The 13,556-nt window shown below is 41.4% G+C and overlaps 2 protein-coding genes across 2 annotated transcripts in view; both read left to right on the top strand.

Moving 5' to 3' along the window:
* The window catches only part of LOC306939895 (uncharacterized protein), a 355,389-nt gene that overhangs the window by 39,372 nt on the left and 302,461 nt on the right, over positions 1–13,556 (top strand). The window lies entirely within an intron of this gene.
* Positions 1–13,556, top strand: part of LOC306940286 (myosin-7-like) — a gene marked incomplete at both ends in the record, with an annotated part of 74,111 nt that overhangs the window by 5,886 nt on the left and 54,669 nt on the right. The window contains 8 exons of the mRNA XM_079525308.1: positions 2,365–2,392; positions 3,449–3,554; positions 4,355–4,447; positions 5,806–5,869; positions 7,539–7,637; positions 8,250–8,353; positions 8,494–8,632; positions 11,043–11,161. Of these exons, the coding sequence (XP_079381434.1) occupies positions 2,365–2,392; positions 3,449–3,554; positions 4,355–4,447; positions 5,806–5,869; positions 7,539–7,637; positions 8,250–8,353; positions 8,494–8,632; positions 11,043–11,161 (752 nt within the window). The remainder of the gene's footprint in view (positions 1–2,364; positions 2,393–3,448; positions 3,555–4,354; positions 4,448–5,805; positions 5,870–7,538; positions 7,638–8,249; positions 8,354–8,493; positions 8,633–11,042; positions 11,162–13,556) is intronic.

Raw genomic sequence — 13,556 nt, 5'->3', positions numbered from 1 at the left:
TACATTGACACATCACTGACCTTCTAACTCATTAGCCTACCAGTACATTGACACATCACTGACCTTCTAACTCATTAGCCTACCAGTACATTGACACATCACTGACCTTCTAACTCATTAGCCTACCAGTACATTGACACATCACTGACCTTCTAACTCATTAGCCTATACCAGTACATTGACACATCACTGACCTTCTAACTCATTAGCCTACCAGTACATTGACACATCACTGACCTTCTAACTCATTAGCCTACCAGTACATTGCCACATCACTGACCTTCTAACTCATTAGCCTACCAGTACATTGACACATCACTGACCTTCTAACTCATTAGCCTACCAGTACATTGACACATCACTGACCTTCTAACTCATTAGCCTACCAGTACATTGACACATCACTGACCTTCTAACTCATTAGCCTACCAGTACATTGACACATCACTGACCTTCTAACTCATTAGCCTACCAGTACATTGACACATCACTGACCTTCTAACTCATTAGCCTACCAGTACATTGACACATCACTGACCTTCTAACTCATTAGCCTATACCAGTACATTGACACATCACTGACCTTCTAACTCATTAGCCTACCAGTACATTGACACATCACTGACCTTCTAACTCATTAGCCTACCAGTACATTGACACATCACTGACCTTCTAACTCATTAGCCTACCAGTACATTGACACATCACTGACCTTCTAACTCATTAGCCTACCAGTACATTGACACATCACTGACCTTCTAACTCATTAGCCTACCAGTACATTGACACATCACTGACCTTCTAACTCATTAGCCTACCAGTACATTGACACATCACTGACCTTCTAACTCATTAGCCTACCAGTACATTGACACATCACTGACCTTCTAACTCATTAGCCTACCAGTACATTGTTGTCAGGTATACTTCAGTGTTGATTTCGTCGACTAAATACTAAGACGAAAAATGTCCGTCGACTACCTTTTTTCACTGACGAAAACTAAATGGAAGCTAAATGAAAACTTAAGCTATGGTGACTAAAACTAAGACTAAATATACTGACAATTTCATCAACAAATGAAAACTAGAGTAAAATGTCTAGAGGACAAGTGGACAAGACTAGTGGACAAGAGATCCAGTATAAGTCATTTTACACTTCGTTGCATGCTGAAAATAGCTGATCTACAAGCTCACAACGCTTGCGACAAGTTGTGAGCTTGTAGATCGGCTATTTTCAGCAAGTGCAAAAACAGTCATTATACGACGGCATCAAGGCCCGCCAAAATACAGTTTAGTCGACTAAATCAACTGTAGATTTAGTCGACTAAAATCGCATGACACTTAGTCGACTAAAACTAGACTAACACTAAAACATTCCAGGTGACTAACGTGTGACTAAAACTAACTTAAAGGGGCATTCCACTCATTTTCAACATTTTACTATGTCATTAATATACCTTAGAGCTGTTGTGTGGAAATAATAAAAAAGTCCCCCCATTCTGTGTTTCCTAGAACTGTAAGTATGAAAAAAAAATCATGATTTTTTTCAGATCTCCAGTTCTAGGGAACACAGAATGTTTTTATAAGGTATATTAATGACATAGTAAAATGTTGAAAATGAGTGGAATGCCACTTTAAGTTTCGGTCCAAAGACTATGACTAAAACTAAAACAGAAATGTGCTGTCAAAAACAACACTGGTATACTTATAGACTGAAAAACCTTCTAACTTCATTTGTATTAATGACTGTCTCTGACCTTCTAACTCATTAGCCTACCAGTACATGTTGGTATAGAGCACTGAAGTCCTGACGTAACTCGCTCATCCCTTCGATTCCCCTGGTTCGAGGAATTAATTCTCTATGGAGAATAACATGGGCTCATCTTAATAAGCGCTGTGGTCCAAAAATAAACAAGCTGTCTCGGCGTTATTGTCGGGGAGGTGTCTCTGTATCGTTTATGACAGTCAGTCACTCATATATGATAGTCTGTTTCTAGCGAAAATGTAACTAATTCAGTAGCAGTAACATTAGCGTTTTCTCTCAGTCAGTTGATTCTTCATATCCATATGAGTGAAACGGCCGAACACAGTTCTTATATGAGGCGATCTAAAATCCCCCCTATGGGGATTACAATACAAACAAAAAGTACACAAACCTGCAGATTTGCGCCCTCTACCGATATTGACGTCAGACTTCGGTGCTCTATAGGTATTATAAACTTGAAAACCTTGTAACAATTAGTATAGTGACTCTGTAGCCTACACTAAAACATGACATGTTGGCAGGTATTATCAGTGGAACTATAAAGTGACTTATAATACCATATAAGTAATTCGTAATTATTTCTCTTTAACTTCTTACAGACAGAGAGAATCAGTCTGTCCTGATCACGTGAGTACAGTAAACATCATTATACCTTTGATCTTGGACAGTTGTTTTCAACGCCAACAAACGTGACCAGATTTGCCTGCCATCGCGCAACCTCCAGCTTTTCACCAGAGGAAAACCTTTTTTGTTTAATGTTTTTATCCAAACTGAGTTAATAGCACAAGCAGACTCTTCACATATAGAGCATGTCTGAAATAAATATCAGAGCTGAAATCAACAGGTAAATATGAAATAAAAGCTTAAACATGTAGCTAGGTGTAATGTTAGAGTCCACAGAAGACATGTAAATATGAAATAAATGCTTAAACATGTAGCTAGGTGTAATGTTAGAGTCCACAGAAGACATGTAAATATGAAATAAATGCTTAAACATGTAGCTAGGTGTAATGTTCGAGTCCACAGAAGTGAACCTTTCAAGCCTGTTTTCTCAACTCGCTGTTTCTCTGCAAGACATTACTCTATAAGCCATAATTCCAAAACTGGTGGGTCAAACTGAACCACCAACCAATATCAACAAGTAAATTTGAAGCTATGATTCCCTGCTTTCATATGACATGAAAAAACGAAAATTAAAAAATAGTAATCCAATGGCAGTCCCTCAGTCAAATCTGGACATAAATTTGTTCAACGCCAAAAAGCCCCCTTTGATGTCTCTGTGTGCGTGTATACCTGCAGAGGGGAGTCTGGAGCTTATATGTCTCTGTGTGCGTGTATACCTGCAGAGGGGAGTCTGGAGCTTATTATGTCTCTGTGTGCGTGTATACCTGCAGAGGGGAGTCTGGAGCTTATATGTCTCTGTGTGTGTGTATACCTGCAGAGGGGAGTCTGGAGCTTATATGTCTCTGTGTGTGTGTATACCTGCAGAGGGGAGTCTGGAGCTTACAGTATATGTCTCTGTGTGCGTGTATACCTGCAGAGGGGAGTCTGGAGCTTATTATGTCTCTGTGTGCGTGTATACCTGCAGAGGGGAGTCTGGAGCTTATATGTCTCTGTGTGTGTGTATACCTGCAGAGGGGAGTCTGGAGCTTATTATGTCTCTGTGTGCGTGTATACCTGCAGAGGGGAGTCTGGAGCGGGGAAGACGGTGAACACCAAGAGGGTCATCCAGTACTTCGCCAGCATCGCCGCCGTGGCTGGGAAGAAGGACGCCGCCGCCGAGAAAAAGGTTTCCATTTTTTGAACCAGTGTTGTTGTTTTCGTCGAGTAAAACTAGGACGAAAAAATGTCCGTCGACTACCTTTTTTTCCACTGACGAAAACTAAATGGAAACTAAATGAAAACTAAGCTATGCTGACTAAAACTAGGACTAAATATACGATTTTGACAAATAAAAACAAACAAATAAAAACTAGACTAAAATGTTAGTGGACAAGAGATCCAGGGCAGTATTATGCGTGTCTTAAGTAGGTCTTATTACTTAACTTAAGACCTGGAGGCGTGATCAATGCCATTTGGCTATTCTGAGTGGCCAAACAGCATTGACCACGCCTCCAGGTCTTAAGTTAAGTCATAAGACCTGGTACTTAAGACACGCATAATACTGCCCCCAGTATCATTCAGGGTCATTTTACACTTGTATTGGTTGCATGCTGAAAATAGCAGATCTGCAAGCTTGCACTGAGACGAGTTGTGAGCTTGTAGATCGGTAAAACTATAAATGAAAACGTTCAAATATGATTATTTTTGTAACTCTTGGTCTATATATTGTAAAAGACCACACCTGTGTGAAGTGAGGTGCGCGATTAGGTGATGTAATAGTGATGTAAAACAAACGTTGTCAAAACAAACATTAAATTATCTTTATTGTTAATGGTATTCAATGTTTGTGTTTAGGGACAAGATGACGTACATTTTCCCTTCATTTTCAATGGTGTTTTTTAAAACAAACATTGAACTAAAAACAAACATTAAGCCTGTATATATAGGAGCCTAAAAAATAAATGGTTTCTCTCTGCTTGTCTCCAGGGAACCCTTGAAGATCAAATCATTCAGGCCAACCCTGCTCTGGAGGCTTTTGGCAACGCCAAGACCATCAGGAACGACAATTCCTCCAGATTCGTAAGTTTATTAAAATACGCACGCACGCACGCACGCACGCACGCACGCACGCACGCACGCACACACACACACACACACACACACACACACACACACACACACACACACACACACACACACACACACACACACACACACACACACACACACACACACACACACACACACACACACACACACACACACACACACACACACACACACACACACACACACACACACACACACACACACACACACACAGTAGGCCTACAGCAAGGCTAGAGAAGGGTTATGATATTGAGGGGGCAGAAACTGAGCGCTCGAGCGCTGTTCATGCAGCCTGAACTGAGACAAGCTGGAGTTGGAAATACATTGTTTTCAACGAGGGCGGCGCAAACAAGAGCTATTTTAAGCATGTGTGCAACATGACAACTGTTTTAAAGTATTGTACAGTAACAACTAAAGTCTCTTTAATGTTTATGTTGTACTATTACTACAAAACAATCTAAAATAAAGGGATTTAAGATCATTAAAGCTGGGCTGTTGCCGCCTGAGTCCAATGCATTTCTGCCTACTTCCGGTCCAGGACTTGTCCCAGTTGGTTGTCCCCATTCTGGCATTCTCAATAGAAGTCTATGTAGGAGAGCCTCCATTGGACTGAAGCCCCATGAAGTGAACGCAGTTAGTTAGGTAAAGTTAGCTTAAGTTGTGGCAAATCTGCAAAAAAAAATGCTTACCACTAGCTTTCTTCACAGATGTGTTCATAAAGGTGTCTACTATCATAGAAAAAATTGTTCCAACCCAACTCCCTTGGGAAACTTTGTGACAGCTGCTGAAAGTTGGGGTACAATTATCAACCAATATAAGGCAAAACATTCCAAATTTCATTATACTTTAAGTAGCATGTCACATGTCAAACTAGGGTTTTGATGCTGAATCCATTGCAAGCATTAGTTTTGCACAAAAAACACTCCTTTGCCTAAAAATGCCCATAGCCGTCATCGCAAATGTGGCTATGGCCGAATTTAGCTCAAGGAGTGTTTTTCGTGCAAAACTAATGCTTGGAATAGATTCACCTTTATGAACACATCTGTGAAGAAAGCTAGTGGTAAGCATTTTTTTTCCCCAGATTTGCCATAACTTAAGCTAATTTTCCCTTAATAAGTTTGCGTAACTCTGTCTATATCTAAGGCTCTGGGCTAAACCAACCAGTCGACCGCCATCTCCACGTGGTCCATCTCCACGTGGTCCATCTCCACGTGGTCCATCTCCACGTGGTCCATCGTACAGTGTGTGATTTTGTTTGGGGAAACTTCTAGAAACTCCAGAAACAGCAAGACCATTAACCAATAATCTGCCTGTCATTTATTTCTCAGGGTAAATTCATTCGAATCCACTTTGGCGTTAGTGGCAAGCTGTCCTCTGCTGACATTGAGACTTGTAAGTATGCAAACGATATTAATATTATATATATATATATATACCAATGACAAAGCTTCTAGGAAAATATTTGAATGCAGATTACGGCCACTAGATGTGTCACAGAGACTAAAAATTAGTTGGGAGCGTTCTACCCATTGCTGGCAGTCTGAATACCAAAAGAAAAAAAGAAAAAAAAGGTTAAAATGTTGACATATTATTGCTTATAGCAGCTTTAATTTTAAAAAAATATCACGCTTATTTTTTTGTTTTGTTGTGATAATCCTCCCTACTATAGAGTGTGCTGACCATATAAGGAGTTCCTCCCTGTCCCCAGTTAACCTAACCTGACTCCGCCAGATGGGGCAGCAGAGAGTGCACTCCTCCTGCTCCCATCTGGGAACTCTCAGGCAGACTTGATGCCCGGCCACAAAACGGCCTGGCCAATCAGCAGCAGCTAGAAGCTATAAGTTGCTGCTAGAAGCTGCTAGAAGCTGCTGCTGATTGGCCAGGCCGTTTTGTGGCCGGGCATCAAGTCTGCCTGAGAGTTCCCAGATGGGAGCAGGAGGGGGGAACCCAGTGTACTCTCTGCTGCCCCATCTGGCGGAGTCAGGTTACAGTTAACCCCTGGGGGTCAAAAAACCTTAGGTTTCGTTTTTGGCTAGGTGGCCCAGCCTTCATCCAATCAGGATAGAAAGGGGCCTTCCGCCAATCATGATCGAGCGGGGGCGGGCCTTGGTGTGTGTGCTATTGGCCTGTTGCGTGTCCCCCCACTGTAGAGCGTGTGCACATCTTGTTACTGGGGCGGTTTTCCAAATCACCCAAATCACTGAATGCTCCTTTAAGCCATTTTGGGCGGGAACCCCTTTTGGTTATGTTATACTTTAGCTATTGAAAAATAGCAGATCTACAAGCTCATAGCGCGGCACGTTTTAACGTTTTTAAAGGAGAATTCCATGCTAGTCGTTACGCCCCCAACAAAGAGGTTCAGGTGTTATTTTGTGCAAAAGTGCACTATTGGCTATTTCCCCTAATATAAGCCGTCAATGGGGGTTGGGTTTTTGTGCTAATTCGCTTATTTCCATCGAAATAAGTAGTAAAGTGTGCCGCTTGGGATACTATTTACATTATGAAGAGAGAATATATACAACAAATATTGATTTTTCAGCGATGGAAATAAGTTAATTAGCACAACACCCCATAGCCCCATTCAATGCAATTCAATTCAATTCATTGAGGGCTTATGGTAGGGGAAATAGCCAATAATGCGCTTTTGCACAAAATAACACCTGGACCTCTTTGGTGGGGACGTAACAACTACAAATAAAGGTAAGAAAGCCTTCTAGCATGGAATTCTCCTTTAACTCAAACCTTTGCTTCTGGGGGGGGGGGGGGGGGGTCCCTGGAACAACATATTTTCAGATGGGGGTCGGCAGCCAATTACATATAATTCTGGGGCTCCTTGACATGAAAATGTTTGAGAACCACTGACATACAATCTGGGGGTTGGACTAGGGGTGTGGCTGAGAATAAAAACCCGTAGGTACCTTTCAATTCCTATAGATTCTGATTTGACGTCCAGGCAAACATGAAGGGAACACAACTGTAGAAACATAGGGTTTTGTTTTTTTTTGAAAATGTGTAGAATCGTCCTCATTGTCTAAACCATAGAGGCTACCGTGTGTTCCAGATCTGTTGGAGAAGTCCCGCGTGACGTTTCAGCTCAAAGCTGAGCGAGACTACCACATCTTCTACCAGATTCTGTCTCAGCAGAAGCCAGAACTGCTGGGTAGGTAACACTAGTGCCAGTGTGGTTTTTGGCAGCACATTTTGATTTTTAGTTTCAGTCATAGTCTCTTGAATAGTTTTCATTTTAGTTTTAGTCACATTTTAGTTACCCTGGGATTTTAGTCTCCCTGCGTTTGTTGTTGATGTCGACTAAATATCATGAGATTTTTGTCGACTAAATCAACTGTAGATTTAGTCGTTTAAAATGTATTTTGGCGGGCCTCGATGACGTCGTAATGACTGTTTTTTACATTTGCTGAAAATAGCCGATCTACAAGCTCACAACGCGTCGCGCTGCGACACGTTGTGAGCTTGTAGATCGGCTATTTTCAGCACGCAACAAAGTGTAAATGACTCATACTGGATCTCTTGTCCACTAGTCCCTTCCTAACATTTTAGTCTAGTTTTTATTCGTTGACGAAATTGTCAATATATTTGGTCTTAGTTTTAGTCGTCATAGCTTAGTTTTCATTTAGTTTCCATTTAGTTTTCGTCAGTGGAAAAAGGTAGTCGACGGTGCATTTTTCGTCTTAGTTTTAGTCGACGAAATCACCACTGGTATGTGTGATGATGAAGTACTAAAGTAATAGTGTTCTTCTGGATGCTTCCACAGAGATGCTGCTCATCACCAGCAACCCCTACGACTACTCCTTCATCTCCCAAGGAGAGATCAGCGTCAAGTCCATCAATGACTCCGAGGAGCTGGTCGCCACGGACGTAAGTGGTGACTACTGTAATTTCACACAACACAGCCATATGTTATTACACATATATGTTATTATAGGCTAATTAAAGTACTAGCGGTATATGATTGGATGATATGATCTGATTATGATGTCCTGCTCTCTCTCTCTCAGGACGCCTTCGACGTGCTGGGCTTCACCCAGGAGGAGAAGAACGGCATCTACAAGCTGACCGGATCCATCATGCACTACGGAAACATGAAGTTCAAGCAGAAGCAGAGGGAGGAGCAGGCAGAACCCGACGGCACCGAAGGTACTGTAGGAACAGAGAGAGGAGCAGGCAGAACCCAACGGCACCGAAGGTGGTATACAATCTATCTCGAACTATTCGACACACACGTTCCACACCCCTGCAGGGAGTGCAGTGCCCGGTATCGAGTCGGTCGGACCCACGGTTCCCCAGAACCACCACAAAAGGCTCTGGTCAGGCTCTGCCAGTGGGCCTAATGAGCCTAAATCCCCTCACCTGTGCAATTTCCAGCCTCTGCCTCAGCTAATTGGTTGCCATGGCAACCACACCGACTTCAAATTCTACACACGCATTCGACGCCCCCCCACAGTGCCCGGTGTCGGTCGGACCCACGGTTGTCCAGAACCGCCACAAAAAGGCCTCTGCCCGGGCTCTGGCTTTTGGCTCTGCCCAGTGTCCATATAAGATATTACATTATGGCTCTGCCCAGTGTCCATATAAGATATTACATTATGGCTCTGCCCAGTGTCCATATAAGATATTACATTATGGCTCCGCCCAGTGTCCATATAAGATATTACATTATGGCTCTGCCCAGTGTCCATATAAGATATTACATTATGGCTCCGCCCAGTGTCCATATAAGATATTACATTATGGCTCCGCCCAGTGTCCATATAAGATATTACATTATGGCTCCGCCCAGTGTCCATATAAGATATTACATTATGGCTCCGCCCAGTGTCCATATAAGATATTACATTATGGCTCCGCCCAGTGTCCATATAAGATATTACATTATGGCTCCGCCCAGTGTCCATATAAGATATTACATTATGGCTCTGCCCAGTGTCCATATAAGATATTACATTATGGCTCCGCCCAGTGTCCATATAAGATATTACATTATGGCTCCGCCCAGTGTCCATATAAGATATTACATTATGGCTCCGCCCAGTGTCCATATAAGATATTACATTATGGCTCTGCCCAGTGTCCATATAAGATATTACATTATGGCTCCGCCCAGTGTCCATATAAGATATTACATTATGGCTCCGCCCAGTGTCCATATAAGATATTACATTATGGCTCTGCCCAGTGTCCATATAAGATATTACATTATGGCTCCGCCCAGTGTCCATATAAGATATTACATTATGGCTCCGCCCTGTGTCCATATAAGATATTACATTATGGCTCTGCCCAGTGTCCATATAAGATATTACATTATGGCTCCGCCCAGTGTCCATATAAGATATTACATTATGGCTCCGCCCAGTGTCCATATAAGATATTACATTATGGCTCCGCCCAGTGTCCATATAAGATATTACATTATGGCTCTGCCCAGTGTCCATATAAGATATTACATTATGGCTCCGCCCAGTGTCCATATAAGATATTACATTATGGCTCCGCCCAGTGTCCATATAAGATATTACATTATGGCTCCGCCCAGTGTCCATATAAGATATTACATTATGGCTCCGCCCAGTGTCCATATAAGATATTACATTATGGCTCCGCCCAGTGTCCATATAAGATATTACATTATGGCTCCGCCCAGTGTCCATATAAGATATTACATTATGGCTCCGCCCAGTGTCCATATAAGATATTACATTATGGCTCCGCCCAGTGTCCATATAAGATATTACATTATGGCTCCGCCCAGTGTCCATATAAGATATTACATTATGGCTCCGCCCAGTGTCCATATAAGATATTACATTATGGCTCCGCCCAGTGTCCATATAAGATATTACATTATGGCTCCGCCCAGTGTCCATATAAGATATTACATTATGGCTCTGCCCAGTGTCCATATAAGATATTACATTATGGCTCCGCCCAGTGTCCATATAAGATATTACATTATGGCTTTGCCCAGTGTCCATATAAGATATTACATTATGGCTCCGCCCAGTGTCCATATAAGATATTACATTATGGCTCTGCCCAGTGTCCATATAAGATATTACATTATGGCTCCGCCCAGTGTCCATATAAGATATTACATTATGGCTCTGCCCAGTGTCCATATAAGATATTACATTATGGCTCTGCCCAGTGTCCATATAAGATATTACATTATGGCTCTGCCCAGTGTCCATATAAGATATTACATTATGGCTCTGCCCAGTGTCCATATAAGATATTACATTATGGCTCTGCCCAGTGTCCATATAAGATATTACATTATGGCTCCGCCCAGTGTCCATATAAGATATTACATTATGGCTCCGCCCAGTGTCCATATAAGATATTACATTATGGCTCCGCCCAGTGTCCATATAAGATATTACATTATGGCTCCGCCCAGTGTCCATATAAGATATTACATTATGGCTCCGCCCAGTGTCCATATAAGATATTACATTTTTCCAATAGCATGTAATCCTCAAGATAATGATAATGTATGTTATTATGTGGTGACCATGTCTTTGTTTTAACCCTTTAACCGCTGCAGACGCTGACAAAGTGGCGTACCTGCAGGGCATCAACTCCGCTGACCTCCTGAAGGGCCTGTGTCACCCCAGGGTCAAAGTAGGAAACGAATGGGTCACCAAAGGTCAGGGGGTCAACCAGGTGAGTCTCAGTGTTTACCCGTTCAGAGCGGGAATGCCCGTATTCTGGTATAATTCAACCTGTTCTGTTGTACCGTTCCACACGTTTCTACACCATACTGTCCATGTCTAACAGAAACATGTTTCTACTGTCCATGTCTAACAGAAACATGTTTCTACACCATACTGTCCATGTCTAACAGAAACATGTTTCTACACCATACTGTCCATGTCTAACAGAAACATGTTTCTACTGTCCATGTCTAACAGAAACATGTTTCTACACCATACTGTTCATGTCTAACAGAAACATGTTTCTACACCATACTGTCCATGTCTAACAGAAACATGTTTCTACACCATACTGTCCATGTCTAACAGAAACATGTTTCTACACCATACTGTCCATGTCTAACAGAAACATGTTTCTACACCATACTGTCCATGTCTAACAGAAACATGTTTCTACTGTCCATGTCTAACAGAAACATGTTTCTACACCATACTGTCCATGTCTAACAGAAACATGTTTCTACACCATACTGTCCATGTCTAACAGAAACATGTTTCTACACCATACTGTCCATGTCTAACAGAAACATGTTTCTACTGTCCATGTCTAACAGAAACATGTTTCTACACCATACTGTCCATGTCTAACAGAAACATGTTTCTACACCATACTGTCCATGTCTAACAGAAACATGTTTCTACACCATACTGTCCATGTCTAACAGAAACATGTTTCTACACCATACTGTCCATGTCTAACAGAAACATGTTTCTACTGTCCATGTCTAACAGAAACATGTTTCTACACCATACTGTCCATGTCTAACATAAACATGTTTCTACACCATACTGTCCATGTCTAACAGAAACATGTTTCTACTGTCCATGTCTAACAGAAACATGTTTCTACACCATACTGTCCATGTCTAACAGAAACATGTTTCTACACCATACTGTCCATGTCTAACAGAAACATGTTTCTACTGTCCATGTCTAACAGAAACATGTTTCTACACCATACTGTCCATGTCTAACAGAAACATGTTTCTACTGTCCATGTCTAACAGAAACATGTTTCTACACCATACTGTCCATGTCTAACAGAAACATGTTTCTACACCATACTGTCCATGTCTAACAGAAACATGTTTCTACACCATACTGTCCATGTGTAACAGAAACATGTTTCTACACCATACTGTCCATGTCTAACAGAAACATGTTTCTACTGTCCATGTCTAACAGAAACATGTTTCTACACCATACTGTCCATGTCTAACATAAACATGTTTCTACACCATACTGTCCATGTCTAACAGAAACATGTTTCTACACCATACTGTCCATGTCTAACAGAAACATGTTTCTACACCATACTGTCCATGCCTAACAGAAACATGTTTCTACACCATACTGTCCATGTCTAACAGAAACATGTTTCTACACCATACTGTCCATGCCTAACAGAAACATGTTTCTACACCATACTGTCCATGTCTAACAGAAACATGTTTCTACTGTCCATGTCTAACAGAAACATGTTTCTACACCATACTGTCCATGTCTAACAGAAACATGTTTCTACACCATACTGTCCATGTCTAACAGAAACATGTTTCTACACCATACTGTCCATGTCTAACAGAAACATGTTTCTACTGTCCATGTCTAACAGAAACATGTTTCTACACCATACTGTCCATGTCTAACAGAAACATGTTTCTACACCATACTGTCCATGTCTAACAGAAACATGTTTCTACACCATACTGTCCATGTCTAACAGAAACATGTTTCTACACCATACTGTCCATGTCTAACAGAAACATGTTTCTACTGTCCATGTCTAACAGAAACATGTTTCTACACCATACTGTCCATGCCTAACAGAAACATGTTTCTACACCATACTGTCCATGTCTAACAGAAACATGCTTCTACACCATACTGTCCATGTCTAACAGAAACATGTTTCTACACCATACTGTCCATGTCTAACAGAAACATGTTTCTACACCATACTGTCCATGCCTAACAGAAACATGTTTCTACACCATACTGTCCATGTCTAACAGAAACATGTTTCTACACCATACTGTCCATGCCTAACAGAAACATGTTTCTACACCATACTGTCCATGTCTAACAGAAACATGTTTCTACTGTCCATGTCTAACAGAAACATGTTTCTACACCATACTGTCCATGTCTAACAGAAACATGTTTCTACACCATACTGTCCATGTCTAACAGAAACATGTTTCTACACCATACTGTCCATGTCTAACATAAACATGTTTCTACACCATACTGTCCATGTCTAACATAAACATGTTTCTACACCATACTGTCCATGTCTAACATAAACATGTTTCTACACCATACTGTCCATGTCTAACAGAAAC

This window comes from Electrona antarctica (assembly GCF_951216825.1).
Source record: "Electrona antarctica genome assembly, chromosome: 16".
Classification (NCBI taxonomy): Eukaryota; Metazoa; Chordata; class Actinopteri; order Myctophiformes; family Myctophidae; genus Electrona; species Electrona antarctica.
Note: the sequence above shows the minus strand (reverse complement) of the source record. Positions and strands in the feature narration are given on the sequence as shown.